This window comes from Aphelocoma coerulescens, chromosome 1A (assembly GCF_041296385.1).
Source record: "Aphelocoma coerulescens isolate FSJ_1873_10779 chromosome 1A, UR_Acoe_1.0, whole genome shotgun sequence".
NCBI lineage: Eukaryota > Metazoa > Chordata > Aves > Passeriformes > Corvidae > Aphelocoma > Aphelocoma coerulescens.
The window spans coordinates 1158377-1172728 of record NC_091014.1 but is presented as its reverse complement, the minus strand read 5'-3'; the positions used below and the strand labels follow the sequence as shown (position 1 = coordinate 1172728).

At 64.4% G+C, this 14352-nt stretch overlaps 2 protein-coding genes across 2 annotated transcripts in view; one reads left to right on the top strand and one right to left on the bottom strand.

The window, feature by feature from the left end:
- SND1 (staphylococcal nuclease and tudor domain containing 1) overlaps nt 1–14352 on the top strand; it is a 71953-nt gene that overhangs the window by 53767 nt on the left and 3834 nt on the right. Inside the window, exons 16-17 of the mRNA XM_069033526.1 lie at nt 949–1058; nt 14013–14201. Of these exons, the coding sequence (XP_068889627.1) occupies nt 949–1058; nt 14013–14201 (299 nt within the window). The remainder of the gene's footprint in view (nt 1–948; nt 1059–14012; nt 14202–14352) is intronic.
- LRRC4 (leucine rich repeat containing 4) lies at nt 7353–9314 on the bottom strand. The gene has a single exon (XM_069003796.1). It carries the CDS (start codon nt 9312–9314, stop codon nt 7353–7355), a length of 1962 nt encoding a protein of 653 aa, XP_068859897.1.

Sequence of the window (14352 nt, the reverse complement as noted above, 5' to 3'; positions counted from 1 at the left end):
TTGGTGCCATGAAGGGCAGGGACAGGGCTGGGAAGCTCCTACCAAATTCCCTGGAAATGGCTTCCCTTGGAGGCAGCACGGCCTGGGAACGGGGACTGGGATGGGGAAGCGACAGGGATAGGGGATGGGGATGGGGATGGGGATGGGGATGGGGATGGGGATGGGGATGAGGATGAGGAAGGAACGGGCGGCTCTGGGCAGGATCTGTGTGCTCGTGTCCCTGGGTGTCGGTGACACTGACGTGGCCCTGGGGATGTGGCACCTCCTCACTCGTGGCTCAGCTCAGAGCTGCAATCCCCGGCGCTTCATTCAGTATGCAAATTATGTAAATGATCATTAATAATGCAGGACTTCCCCGTGCTCCGAGCGGGGCAGGGGATCCCGGGGCAGCAGGAGAAGGAAGCGGGGGAGGGGCTGTGACTGGGCGGCCTGGATGGGGGGCCTGGATGTGTCCCCGTGTCCCCATCCCAGTTTGTCCCCGTGTCCCCATCCCTGCTGGGCCTGGCCCCTCCCACAGCCGCGCCACCCCTGGACCCTCCTGGAGCTCCCCGTATCCCACTTGTTCCCAGTCTCCCCTTCCCTCCCAGACCCTTCCCAGGTCCCATTCCCAGCTGCCATTCTTGGGTGCCATTCCCAGGGGTGCCATTCCCAGGCCCCATTCCCAGGCCCCGTTCCCAGGACCCCATTCCCAGGTTCCCATTCCCAGGCCCCATTCCCAGGTGCCATTCCCAGGTGCCATTCCCAGGTCCCCATTCCCAGGTCCCATTCCCAGGGTCCCATTCCCAGGCCCCATTCTCAGGCCCCATTCCCAGGACCCCACTCCCAGGCCCCATTCCCAGGTCCCCATTCCCAGGTCCCATTCCCAGGGTCCCATTCCCAGGTTGCCATTCCCGGGTGCCGTTCCTGGGTGCCGTTCCCGGGCCCTGACGGTTCCCGGTTTTCCCGCAGGGATCGAGTGCCCGCGGGGTGCCCGGAACGCGCCGGGGCTGGCGCAGGAGGGGGAGCCCTTCAGCGAGGAGGCCACGCTCTTCACCAAGGAGCTCGTGCTGCAGCGGGAGGTACGGCCGGAAGCGCGGCATCCGGGGGATCCGGGGGGTCTGCTGGATCCAGGGGGATCTGAGGGCAGCAGCTGTGAGGGAATGGAGGGTGCGGCGATACCCAGAGGTCCTGGGAATACTGAGAGACCCTGGGGATACCAGGAGTGTCCTGTGGGATATGGAGACGTCCCGAGTGATTCTGAGAGATTCTGGGGATACCGAGAGATCCCAGGCATGCTGGGAGATCCCAGGGATACTGAAAGTATCCTGTGGGATATGGAGAGATCCCAGGGATAGTGAGAGATCCCAGGGATACCGAGAATATCCTGTGGGATATGGAGGGGTCCTGGGTGTTTCTCAGAGATCCACGGTGCCACCAGAAGATCCCAGGTGATTCCAGGAGATCCCAGGGGATACTGAGGCCTGGGCAGATGCAGGATGGATGTGGGGTGGATTTGGGATTGGGTTTGATATTGGATGCAGGATGGATGTGGGGTGGATTCGGGGTTGGATGCAGGATGGATGTGGAGTTGGATTCTGGATGGATCCCCACGTTTGAACCTGTTCCCGTTAACGTCTCCTGATATTAAAATTCCCTGGAACTCCTGCGATTTCCCTGATTGCAGCTCCGGAGCTCGGGGCCCATTTTGGGTAATTATTCAGTGATTCACAATTCCAAGGCAGATCCCAGATCCCCCCCTGGCTGTCACAGCCCCCCTGAGCCAAAACTCAGGGATTGATGCTCCCATCCAGATGTTGGTGCAGATGTGGGCACGGACAGGGATGGGATTTATGGATCCAGATGGGATTTGTGGATCCAAATGGGATTTGTGGATCCAGATGGGATTTGTGGATCCAGATGGGGTTTATGGATCCAGATGGGATTTGTGGATCCAGATGGGATTTGTGGATCCAGATGGGGTTTATGGATCCAGATGGGATTTGTGGATCCAGATGGGATTTACAGATCCAGCTGTCCTGTGGCTGCAGACACAGTCAATGCAGATGTGAGCACAGCTGCAGTTTTGGGCGTGGATCCAGATGTGGGCAGGGATGCAGATGTGGCTGCAGTTCCAGATGTGGGCGTGGTGACAGCGGTGGCCCTGGATACAGATGTGGGCGTGGATCCAGATGTTGCCATGGGTGCAGATGCAGTGGGCATGAGTGCAGCTGTGGCTGTGGATCCAGATGTGGCAGCAGCTGCAGGCCGGTGATGCCGGCTGTGGGGACACAGGGACACAGGGACACGGGAATGCAGGGACACGGGGACACTGCAGTCCCGCTCCCCGCTCAGCATCCTGCGCTGCCGGGAATTGCTGACCCGCGTCCCGAGGGCTTTGCTCCGCTGCCTCGGCACATTCCAGAGGCTCCGCGCTGCACCTGCCCGGGAATGTCGTGGCGGAGAGGCCAGATGGAAGCGGAGCTGCTTCCCAGGAATGCTGTGGCAGGGAGGGAGGACACGTGGGAGCAGGGACGCTTCCCGGGAATGTTGTGGTGGGGAGGCTGTGGGAAGACGGGATGCTGCCCAGGAACGTGGGGTGGCAGTGGGGAGGCTGCGTGGAGTTTGGGATGTGGGGCAGGAATTGGGGGTGCGGGGCGGGAATGCTGTGCCAGGGAGGCCGCGGGAATTCAGGGCGCTGCCCGGGCCAATTCCCGGCTCTGGCCCCGGGTCCCGGCGCGGGTGCCCGCGGTTCCCACGGTGGCCCCGGCCGCGTTCCCGCCGGCAGCCGGATCCCTGCCACCCCCACAGCCGTGGGATATTTTTATCCGGCGGCTCCGGCTGCTGCTGACTCACGGGCCCGGAGCTGCCGCTGCCGATCCGGCCCCAGAGCGTGGGGAGCAGGAGGGTGCCGGGATGCTCCGGCGGGATCGCGGCTCTGCAGAGCCCAGGAAGGGCCCAGGGGACCCCCGGGTGCCCCTCGGCTCCTCTGCAGCCACCCTGATCCCAGCAGGAGCCGCTGATCCTCCAGAAACACCGGGAAACTGCCCCGGCCCCCCCCACATTTCCCAGTGATTTTTGTCTACTGGAGCTGCGAGTTCCCAGTCAGTCAACCCTGCCCTGATCCCAACCCCGATTCCAGCCCTGATCCCAGCCTGGTCCCAGCCTGGTCCCAGCCTGATCCCAGCCCTGATCCCAGCCTGATCCCAGCCCGGTCCCAGCCTGATCCCAGCCCTGATCCCAGCCTGGTCTCAGCCCTGATCCCAGCCCTGATCTCAGCCTGATCCCAGCCCTGATCCCAGCCTGGTCCCAACCCCATTCCCAGCCCTGATCTCGGCCTGGTCCCAGTGCTGATCCAACCCCAGTTCCGGTGCTGATCCAAGCTCCCATCCCAACTCCAATCCCAGCTTTGATCCCAGGGTCAATCCCAACACTGATCCCAACCCCAATCCCAGGGACAATCCCAATCCCACAGTCAATCCCAATACTGATCCCAATCCCGACACCGATCCCGACACAAATCCCAATCCTCATCCCAGGGCCAATCCCAGCCCTGTGCTTGGAGCATCCGCTGTGTCCTGCTCCATCCCATCCCATCCCATCCCATCCCATCCCATCCCATCCCATCTCATCCCATCCCATCCCATCCCATCCCGCTCCCTCGGAGCCGCCGATGCCGGGGGGGCACCAGAAGAACTCCAAATCCTGCTGCCGTGGGGACTTCCATGACATTCCCTAAAAATCCCTGTATTTGCCTTTTCCCATATCCCGGGGGCCAATTCCTTCCCTGCTCCGAAGGAATCATTCCAGGGAAGGACCTGGGGGTGCTCCAGGGGTGCCGGGGGGATCGTCCTTAACAAGCCGGACAGGACGGAATTCCTGGAAGTGGGAGCTGGGGGGTGTCCAGAACCCGTGGGGGATGGGATGGGATGGGATGGGATGGGATGGGATGGGATGGGATGGGATGGGATGAGGATGAGGATGGAATGGGGATGGGATGGGATGGGATGGGATGGGATGGGATGAGGATGAGGATGGAATGGGGATGGGATGGGGATGAGGACGAGAATGAGGATGAGGATGATGAGGATGAGGATGGAAAGAGGATGGGATGAGGATGGGACGGGATGGGATGGGATGGGATGGGATGGGATGGGATGGGATGGGATGGGATGGGATGGGATGAGGATGGGGAGGGGATGGGATGGGATGGGATGGGATGGGATGGGATGGGATGAGGATGAGGATGAGGATGAGGATGAGGATGAGGATGAGGATGAGGATGGGATGAGGATGGGATGGGATGAGGATGAGGATGGAATGAGGATGGGATGGGATGGGATGGGATGAGGATGAGGATGAGGATGAGGATGAGGATGGGATGGGATAAGGATGAGGATGAGGATGAGGATGAGGATGAGGATGAGGATGAGGATGAGGATGGGATGAGGATGAGGGTGGGGATGGGATGAGGATTATGAACTGAGCTGCTCTAATTTTGGGCTAAATTAATGCCAATAAAATCCATAAATCCCTCCAGCCCATTGCAGCATTCCCAGGAATTTTGGGATCAATCCCGGCTGTCCCCAGCACAGGGAGGAAGGGGGGGAGCACAGCCAGGCCGGGGGGCGGTTCAGGCCCCAGGAGCAGCAGGAAGAGGTGTTGGCATTCCCAGATCCGCCGGTGTGGAAAAGCTCGGGAATTAAGGGAAAAGCAGGAATGTGGTTTGGGGAAAAACTGACCCGGATTCGCCAGAAAGAGCAAAAACCCCCAAAAAACCCAAATCCCAGCACTGAACCCTGACAGCACCGTGGTGACTGCAGGGAGGGGCGGAGGTGGCATCTTGGGGACAGTGGTGCCATCGAGGGTCCCTGTGTCCCCACCGCTGGCCCACGGGACACCCTGTGACCCTGTCCCTGTGTCCCTGTCCCCGTGCCCCTGTGTTTCTGTCCCTGTGTCCCCGTGTCCCTCTGTCCCTCTGTCCCTGTGTCCCCGTGTCCCTGTGTCTCTGTCCCTGTGTTCTCGTGTCCCTGTGCTGCTGTGTCCCTCTGTCCCTCTGTCCCTGTGTCCCCGTGTCCCTGTGTTTCTGTCCCTGTGTCCCCGTGTCCCTGTGTCCCTGTCCCTGTGTCCCTCTGTCCCTGGGCCCCTGTGCCCCTCTGTCCCTGTCCCTGTGTCCCTGTGCCCCCACAGAGGGGTGTCCCTTGTCCCCAGCACCAGGGACACCCCGTGTCCTGGTGGTGGCACCCAGCGTCCAGACTGGGGGTCCCGGTGTGCTGTCACAGTGCCGGGGGTGTCAATGTCCCCACACAGCTGAGGGTCCTGCTGTCCCCTCCAGGTGATCCCCCCCCATCCCAGGGAATGGGGGATCCCAGTGTCCCCTCGGACTCAGGGCACAGTGTCCCGGTGTCCCCACAGGCCTGAGGGTCCCGCTGTCCCCCGCCCCTCCCGGGCATTGACCCCAGTCCCTCCTCCCTCCAATCCCAATCGCAGCCTGGAACCCCCAACCTGGGGGGCGACCCCCAACCCCCCCAGCCCCAGGCGGGGTCCCGCTGTGCCCCCCCCGCCAGTGCCCTCCAGCCCCTGTCACCCCCCGATTCTCGTCACCCCCCAGTGTCACTCCCAATTCCCGTCACCCCGATGTCACCGCTAATTCTTGTGTCCTCCCCCCGATTCTTGTCCCCCCCCCGGTGTCACCTCGCGGTCCCCTCGCCCCCTCCCCTCCTCCACCCTCTCCCTCCATCTCCTTCCCCGCTCCGTGGTTTTTCCAAAGCTTTTCCTGCTGAGAGGACAAAAAGCCCCTTTCAGGCTGGCGGGGGGCCCCCCCGCGCCCCCCCGTTTAACCCCTCGGGCACTCGGCGTTACAAATTTGGAACAATATTTATTAAAATACAAAAATACACTTGTTTTTTTTTTTTGTTGGATTCGCGGTACAGTCGGATCCTTCCGGCGTTTACAGCCCGAGAGGGAACTTCTGCATCTCCTTCCCGCCTTCCGCCCCCCCCGGACACCCCCCAAAACCAAAATTTCAGCTCAGCTTTGCCCCTCCCCGCCCCCCTCCGAGAACATTTTAAAGCTAAAACGAGAAATTAAAGTAATTCCAGCGCCCGAGCAACCGGGGGAGGGGCCCCCCCTCGCTGCTGCCCGACCCCCCCCGTCCCCCCCATGCCCTCGGGACCCCCACGAGGCACTCGGGGTCCCCACCGGGACCCCCCCGGCGCCACCTCCGATGCTGGTGGCCCCCCCATTGTCACCTCCCCCCCCCCCCTCCCCGAGCCCTTGATTTCTCCCAGCCCCCCCCGTTCCATGAGCAGCCCTTGGGGGGGGTGTCCCCCCCCTCCCGGGGAAGAGGGGGTGTTCCCCACGCCCCCCCCCCCCAAATAAAAGGACTAAAAATGCCGTTTTTAGCGAAGGTGGTTACAATCATTCGTCAGGTCTCCCGTGGGGCCCCCCCAGCCCCCCAGGAGCCGTAGCCCTGTGCCCGGGGGTCCGGGGGGGGCCGGGGGGTGACAAACACCGTGGGAAAGGGGGTGCAGAGCAAAGCGGGGGGGCACCCGCTCTCCCCCCCCCCCAAATTCCCCCCCAAACCATCCCCCCCCCGACGCTTGTGGGGATTTTCCCCTTCCCGTGGGTTTTTGAGGAATTTTTTGCATGAATACATTGCAGACGTCCATCCCCAGCCCTCAGGCTGCGCCCCCCGCCCCCCCCGAGCCCCCCACCCCCCAAAATCCGTTCCTTTATTGCATTGGGAAGGTCTTGGCGCAGGGCCGAGATCCCGCTCCGGTGACGCCGGAGCTGCCGGCGCGCGGCCAAGGGCAGCGCCGCGGGGTGGGGGGGCCGACCTCACCCCCCCCCCCAAATAACCCCCGAAACCACCCCGAACCCCCCCAAACCCCACCCCGACAGCTCCTGCCACCGCTCCAGCGTCCCCCGCGTCCCCCCGCGCCACGGCACCGCCGCTCGTCCCCGAGCACGGGGATTTTTCCTCTCATTACCGATTTGTGTTCCTCTGTTTCTCCTGGTTTGTTTTTTTTTTTTTTGTGTTTAAATAGAACCTGCGAGTTAGAAAATAGTGGTTTTTTTGTAGGAGTTTTGGGTGGGTTTCGTTAAATTTTAATATAATCTGCTGCTCTTCTCGGCCCCGAGGTTGGCTATAGAAGCATGTACACGAAAAAGAGTCTCTCCCCCCCCTGTACAAAAGTTGTGTCTATTATTGAGGAATTCTCCTGGTTTTCCTTAGTACTGAGGAATTCTCCTGGGTTTCCTTCTTTTTGGAGTTCTGCTTTTGTGCATCTATTGCGTTTATAATAATTCAGGGCCGGGGTTGGGGGGGGGGATGACGACCCAAAAAAAAGCAGGGAAAAGCCCCCAAAAAAGAGTCATATCTGGGTTTCCTGAACTTTCTCCTTGGGATGGGTCTGGATTAAATAGGGGTCGGCCAGGGTGGTCCCAGGGGGGTGCAGGGAGTTGCCCAGAGCGTTCTCTGTCCAGTGGGCACCGTGTCCGGCCTTGTAGGTGTTGTAGTTGAGGTGCTCGTGGATGTTGGGCAGCACCACGGCCCCCTCCCCCGCCCCGCCGGCCGGGGCGGCCGCGGGCGTGGCCGCGGTGGCCGGCGCGATGTCCTCGTCCACCTGGATGATCTCCACGGTGCGGGCGGCGGTGACGGTGCTGCGCTGCTGGTGGCGCTTGCGGAGCTTGTAGAAGACGATGAGCATGGCGGCGGCCAGCAGCGTCACGGCCACGAAGCAGCCGATGATGATCTTGGTGGTCTTCATCACCTCGTCCAGGCTGGTCTGCAGCTTGTCGCCGGCGTCGGCCGTGGGCACGGCCACCTGCTTGGGCGGGCGCGTGGTCTGCACCAGCACGGTGGTGGTGGTGGTGTAGGCCGGCTGGTAGCCCGTGGAGGTGGTGGGCACGGGCTTGGTGAACTTGGGGGACACGTCCTCGGGGGAGATCTCGGTGGTCTCCACCGTGACGGTGGTGAAGAAGCTGTAGTTGGAGGTGTTGAGCTCGGCCGTGCTGACGTTGAGGAAGGCCGAGGCGTTGGAGTTGCCGGCCACGTTGGTCACCATGCAGGTGTAGAGGCCGGTGTCGGTCAGCAGCACGTGCGAGAAGTTGAGGGTGCCGTCGTTGAGCACGGACAGGCGCGGGTGGCTCGAGGCGTGGCTCAGCACCGTCCCGTTGGGCAGCAGCCACCGCACCGAGGACATGGAGGGCGTCCGGCACCGCAGCTCGGCCACGCGCCCCTCCGAGATGTTGAGGTCCGCGGGCGCGTCCATGATGAAGGGCGCCGAGCACTGGAAGGAGGTCTGGTCCACCTCCACCAGGAAGCGGCCCCGCATGTGCAGCGGGGCGTGGCAGCGGCCGCAGCAGGTGGAGTTGGTGGGGATGTACTCCCGCAGCCACCACGACAGCCAGAGGATGTCGCAGTCGCAGTCCCAGGGGTTGTGGTGCAGGTGCAGCTCCACCAGGTAGCGCAGCGGGGCGAACAGGTCGTGGGGCAGGGACGACAGGTTGTTGTGGGCCAGGTTGAGCTCCACCAGCGCCGTCAGGTCGTCGAAGGCGTTGCGCTCGATCAGGTTGATCTGCGAGTTCATAATCCAGAGCTTTTTGAGGGATTTGAGCCCGTGGAAGGAGCCCGGTTTGATCTCGGGGAAGTTGTTGCCCGACATCTCCAGCTCCTCCAGGCCCACCAAGGGCGTCAGGTTGGGCATGTCCTTAATGTTGCACATCCCCAGGTTGAGGTACTTGAGGTTGTACAAGCCCTCGAAGGCGCCCTCGGAGATGTACTCGAGCTTCTTGAGCTCGCCCAGGTCGAGGCGCATGAGGGAGGGCACGCGGTTGAAGGCGTAGCTGGGGATGCTCTCGATGGGGTTGTTGCGCAGCCACAGCTCCCGCAGCTTGGACAGGTACTCGAAGGCCCCGCTGGGGATCACCGTGAGCCAGTTGTCGAAGAGCTCCAGGGTGTTGAGGCTGGCCAGGCCGTTGAAGGCGCCCACCTCGATCTGCCGGATGGCGTTCCTGCCCAGCTGCAGCACCTCCAGGTGGTGCAGGTGGCGGAACGTGTCCGCCTGGATCATCTGGATGTTGTTCTCCATGAGGTTGAGATAGCGGGTGTTGGAGGGGATGCCGGGGGGCACCTCGGCCAGGCCGCGGCGGGTGCAGACCACCTTGCTGAACTGGTTACTGCAGGAGCACACGGAGGGGCAGCTCTGGGGGCCCGGGGAGGCGGAGGCCGCGGCCAGGAGCCAGGCGTGGAGGGTCAGGGAGGCGGCCAGGAGCCCCGGCCAGGTGCGGTGGCGGCGGAGGTGGTGCACAGTTACCTGCCACAAGAGCTTCATGGTGTGGCACGTTCATCATTCACCATCTTCTGGGGATGGCGGCGAGAACAGGAGAACGGGCTCGGGGCCCCCCCCTCTCCCGGCTCCCACGAGCTGGGGGGCCCGGCTGGCCGGAGGGGGGGGTCGGGGTGCTGGGGTCGGGGGGGGCGGGGGGGGGGCTCCGAGGGGAGCAGGGGGGAGAGGAGGGAAAAATTGAAATGGGGGGAAAAAGCGGCGGTAGGTGCTGGGGGGGGGGGGGTGGGGGGAGAGGAGGAGAAGGAGCCCCCCCCGCCCGGCCCCGCTCGCCAGTACCTACCTGGGGACGGGGGATCGGGGGGTCCGGGGAGGCTCGAGGCGAGCGCGGGGGGCGCGGGACCGAGGAGGGGGGTGGGGGGGGGGGGCCGGCTCCCACAAAAAAAAAAAAAAGACAAAATGGCTCCTGGAGGCTGCGGTGCAGGATGGGGGGGGCCGGCCCGGCTAAGCGGGGGCCCGGCAGCCCCCGACCGCGGCCAACCCCGCGGCCTCGCACCTCCGCCCGTGGGGCCGGCCCGGGGGGCTCGGCGGGGCCGGCATGGCCGCCCCCCCTCCCAGGCCGCGGGGAAAAGGGGGGGGGGGGGGGGGAAACGCGGGGAAAGTGGTGAAAAAGGAAATAATTTAAAAAAAAAAAAAAAAAAAAAAAAAAGAAGCGGGGAGAAAAGGAAGAATTGGGAAAAGGGGAGGAAGCGGAGGAGAGAAAAAGTGAAAAAAAAAAAAAAAAAGAAAAACGGGGAGGGAAATGGGAATGGGGGAAAAAAAAATTTGGCGAGGAAAGGGAATTGGAAAAGGGGATAAAAATGGAATAAAAATCTAAAATAAAATCAAGATAAGAACGGAAATGAGGATAAAAGTTAAAATAAGGCTAAAATCAGATGAAAAACTAAAAATAAAATTTCAAAATATTAAAAAAAAAAACCAAAAAACCCAAACAACCCGGACGAAACCTAAAAATAAAACAGGAAAATAAAGATTAAAAATAGGCCGAAATAAATAAATAAATCGCGGGGAGCCCCCCCCGGGAGAGGGAAAAACGCGGTTCGGGGAGGGAGCGGGGGGGAGGAAAGGGCGTCGGCGTGGGGGGGGGGAGATGCCGGCGGGGGCACCTCCCGGTAGCGGCGGCGGCTGCGCTGGTGGCGGGGCGGGGGGGTCCCGTCCCGTCCCCTCCCGCGTGTCGTTCCCGCGTCCCCGCGTGGGTGTCGCGTTCAGCGGCGGCGCGGGGCGATGGTGGCGGTGACAGCGGCGGTGACAGCGGTGGCGGTCGCGGTGCCGGCGGGCATCCTCCGGTGGCGGGGGCCGCGCGGGGCGGTGCGGGCGGTGCGGGCGGTGCGGTGCGGGGCGGTGCGGGCGGTGCGGGCGGTGCGGGAAGCAGCCGCGCAGGCGGCTGGCTCATCCTTTTGTCCTTCAGTGCGAGCGCGGATGGATTGCTGCTGCCGCCGCTCCCGCTGCTCCTGCTGACGCATCCCGGCTCCGCACAGACCCCCCCGCGGCCCCCCGCACCCCCACCCACCCACCCACCCGCCGCGCTCCGGAGGGGCCCCCGCCGGCCCCGCTTCGGCCGGTGCGGCGGCCCCGGAGCGGTTTCGTGCGCGGGGAGGGGGATGCGGGATGCGCCGCTTCCTCCTCCTCTTCCTCCTCCCTCCCGCCGCCTCCTCCTCCTCCTCCCCCTCCCCGCGGCCCCGCTCGGGGCTTATTGGGGGGGAGGAGGGGGGGGCGCTCCCCGGAGCGACCCCTCCCCGGGGCCGGGGCCGGACACACGGACGGACAGACGGACGAAGGGAGGGACGAAGGGACAGGGGCAGCGCGGGGCTCGGCGGCTTTGAGGTGACGGCAGGGGGTGGACCCGGCTCCATCCTTGGAAACCCCCCGGATCCGACCCCTCCCCGCTGAACCCCCCCGCCCCGCGGGGCTGAGACCCGACACAAGCCGTGACACTGATGGGGAGCACAAACCCTGCGGTGGCACAGGGGGGACACGGGGTGACTCTGCCCTGGGCTGGGGACAGCGACCGCGAGCGGGTGCTGCTCTTCGGGGCCCAGGCTGGGCTCTGCACCCCCAGCAGAGCCTTGTCCCCTCCCTCCTCCTGGGACTGGGGGGGGGGGGGGGGCGACACCACCCACAGCCCCCACCCACAGCCTATTGCCCTCCCCTCCCCTCAGTGGCACTGGTGGCACTTGGAGCCTGTCACCTGAGTGCCACCAGTGGGTGGTGGGGACTTCTGTGGGGCTGGTGGTCCCTTGGGGACACCCTGTATGGCAGTGCCCCGGGGCACCCCAGGGCCCTCCCGTCCATCCTCACTGGGGTCACTGTCCCCATGGTGGTGGCACGTCCCCAGGGGGCTGCAGCTGTGCCAGCCATGTCCCCCCCAGGAGCTGCAGGGCCCGGTGGCCTCCTGTGCCCCACGGGTGGGTCCCACACAGTCCCTGTTCACTGCAGTGGCCGTGGCATTGTGACAGCCATGGCACCACACTGGCCACAGCTCCACACCAGCCATGGCACCACACCGGACATGGCACCACACCTGCCAAGGCCAGCGTGTGGCAGGGCCACAGTGCAGGACACGGCCCCAGGTCACCCGCTGTCCCCAGCGTGGTGTGGTGTGGCCCTGGCCATTGCAGTTCTGTGGCTGCCCCAGTGCCACGGCTGCCATGGTGCCAGGGCAATGTGGTGCCGTGGCCAGTGCAGTGCCATGGCTGCTGTGCTGACACAGCCACTGTGGTGACACCACTGTATCTGCCACGGTGCCACCGCCAACACTGGTGCCATGGCTGATGTGGTGCCCTGTCCACTGTGATGGCCTGTGCACTGCGGTGCAGTGGCCGGTGCTGTGCCATGGCTGGTGCAGTGCCATGGCCAGTGCTGTGCTGTGGCCAGTGCAGTGCTGAGGACGGTGCAGTGCTGTGGCCAGTGCGGTGCCATGGACAGTGCGGTGCCCTTGGCGGTGTGGTGCCCAGGCCAGTGTGGTGCTGTGGCCGGTGCGGTGCCATGGCCGGTGCAGTGCTTTGGCCAGAGCAGTGCCATGGCCAGTGCAGTGCCGTGGCCGGTGCGGTGCCATGGCCGGTGCAGTGCCGTGGCTGGTGCGGTGCCGTGGCTGGTGCGGTGCCGTGGCTGGTGTGGTGCTGTGGCTGGTGCGGTGCCGTGGCTGGTGCGGTGCCATGGCCGGTGCAGTGCCATGGCCGGTGCAGTGCCCTTGGCGGTGTGGTGCCCAGGCCAGTGTGGTGCTGTGGCCGGTGCGGTGCCATGGCCGGTGCAGTGCTTTGGCCAGAGCAGTGCCATGGCCAGTGCGGTGCCATGGCCAGTGCGGTGCCATGGCCGGTGCAGTGCCGTGGCCGGTGCGGTGCCGTGGCCGGTGCGGTGCCGTGGCCGGTGCGGTGCCCTTGGCAGTGTGGTGCTGTGGCCGGTGTGGTGCCAGGGCCAGTGTGGTGCCGTGGCTGGTGCGGTGCTGTGGCCAGTGTAATGCCCTTGGCTGGTGCGGCGCCATGGCCGGTGCGGTGCTGTGGCCGGTGCAGTGCCCTTGGCGGTGTGGTGCTTTGGCCAGAGCGGTGCCGTGGCCGGTGCGGTGCCATGGCCAGTGCGGTGCTGTGGCCAGTGCGGTGCCATGGACAGTGCGGTGCCCTTGGCGGTGTGGTGCCCAGGCCAGTGTGGTGCTGTGGCCGGTGCGGTGCCATGGCCGGTGCAGTGCTTTGGCCAGAGCAGTGCCATGGCCAGTGCGGTGCCATGGCCGGTGCGGTGCCATGGCCGGTGCAGTGCCGTGGCCGGTGCGGTGCCGTGGCCGGTGCGGTGCCCTTGGCAGTGTGGTGCTGTGGCCGGTGTGGTGCCAGGGCCAGTGTGGTGCCGTGGCTGGTGCGGTGCTGTGGCCGGTGCAGTGCCCTTGGCAGTGTGGTGCTGTGGCTGGTGCGGTGCTGTGGCCAGTGTAATGCCCTTGGCTGGTGCGGCGCCATGGCCGGTGCGGTGCTGTGGCCGGTGCGGTGCTGTGGCCAGTGCGGTGCTGTGGCCGGTGCAGTGCCCTTGGCGGTGTGGTGCTTTGGCCAGAGCGGTGCCGTGGCCGGTGTGGTGCCGTGGCCGGTGCGGTGCCGTGGCCAGTGCGGTGCCGTGGCCAGTGTGGTGCCATGGCCGGTGCGGTGCTGTGGCCAGTGCAGTCCAAGGACAGCAGGACTCCTCCAGGCTCTGGGAAGCAGCGGGAGTGGTTGTGGTGGGATGGGTGAGCCCAGGGGTGGGACAGGTTCCATGTCCAGCAGCGCTGGCAAAGCCAAACCCCACTGACCACGGCAAAGGCCACAGCCGGGGTTTGAACCATCACAGTGTGGCCCATCCATCACCCTGAGCCCAAACCTTGCTGTCCCTGGTGCCTTGCCCATGCCCCTGGTGCTGTCCTGGGCCCTGTGCTGTCCCCTGGGCCACACTGGCCACGAGTCAAACCCATCCTGGGGTGGGGTGTGATAGAGGATGTCGCAGGACCTGGTGGCCTCATGTCCCCCGTGGGTGGGTCCCCTGTGTCCCTTGTCCCCCGCCACAGGGGGATGCTTTGGGGAGGCACCTTGGGGGTCCCTGGGTCCAGCCTGGGCACCAGGAGGTGATTGGGGGGACCCCATGGGTGAGCTCGGAGCGCTGGGAGGAGGTGGCAGCTGGGCCAGGCTGTGGTGGGGATGGGCACCCATGGCTCGTGTGATTCCTGGGATCCCGCAGGTTGAGGTGGAGGTGGAGAGCATGGACAAGGCCGGGAATTTCATCGGGTGGCTGCACATCGAGGGCGTGAACCTGTCGGTGGCGCTGGTGGAGCAGGCGCTGTCCCGCGTCCACTTCACGGCCGAGCGCAGCCCCTACTGCAAGGCCCTGATGGCGGCCCAGGACGCGGCCAAGCAGAGGAAGGAGAAGGTGAGGGGCACAGGGGCCCATCCCAGGGGCGTCACCACCCCAAAGACATCGCCCCATCCCAAAGGATGGCCCCACCGCACTGGGTGGCCCCACCCTGAGAGATGTTCCCACCAAAGGATGTCCCCGTGTGAAGAGACAGCCTCGCTCTGGG

Excerpts from the sequence above, each read along its gene's own strand:
- LRRC4 (XM_069003796.1), bottom strand. The coding sequence starts at position 9,314 with ATGAAGCTCTTGTGGCAGGTAACTGTGCACCACCTCCGCCGCCACCGC.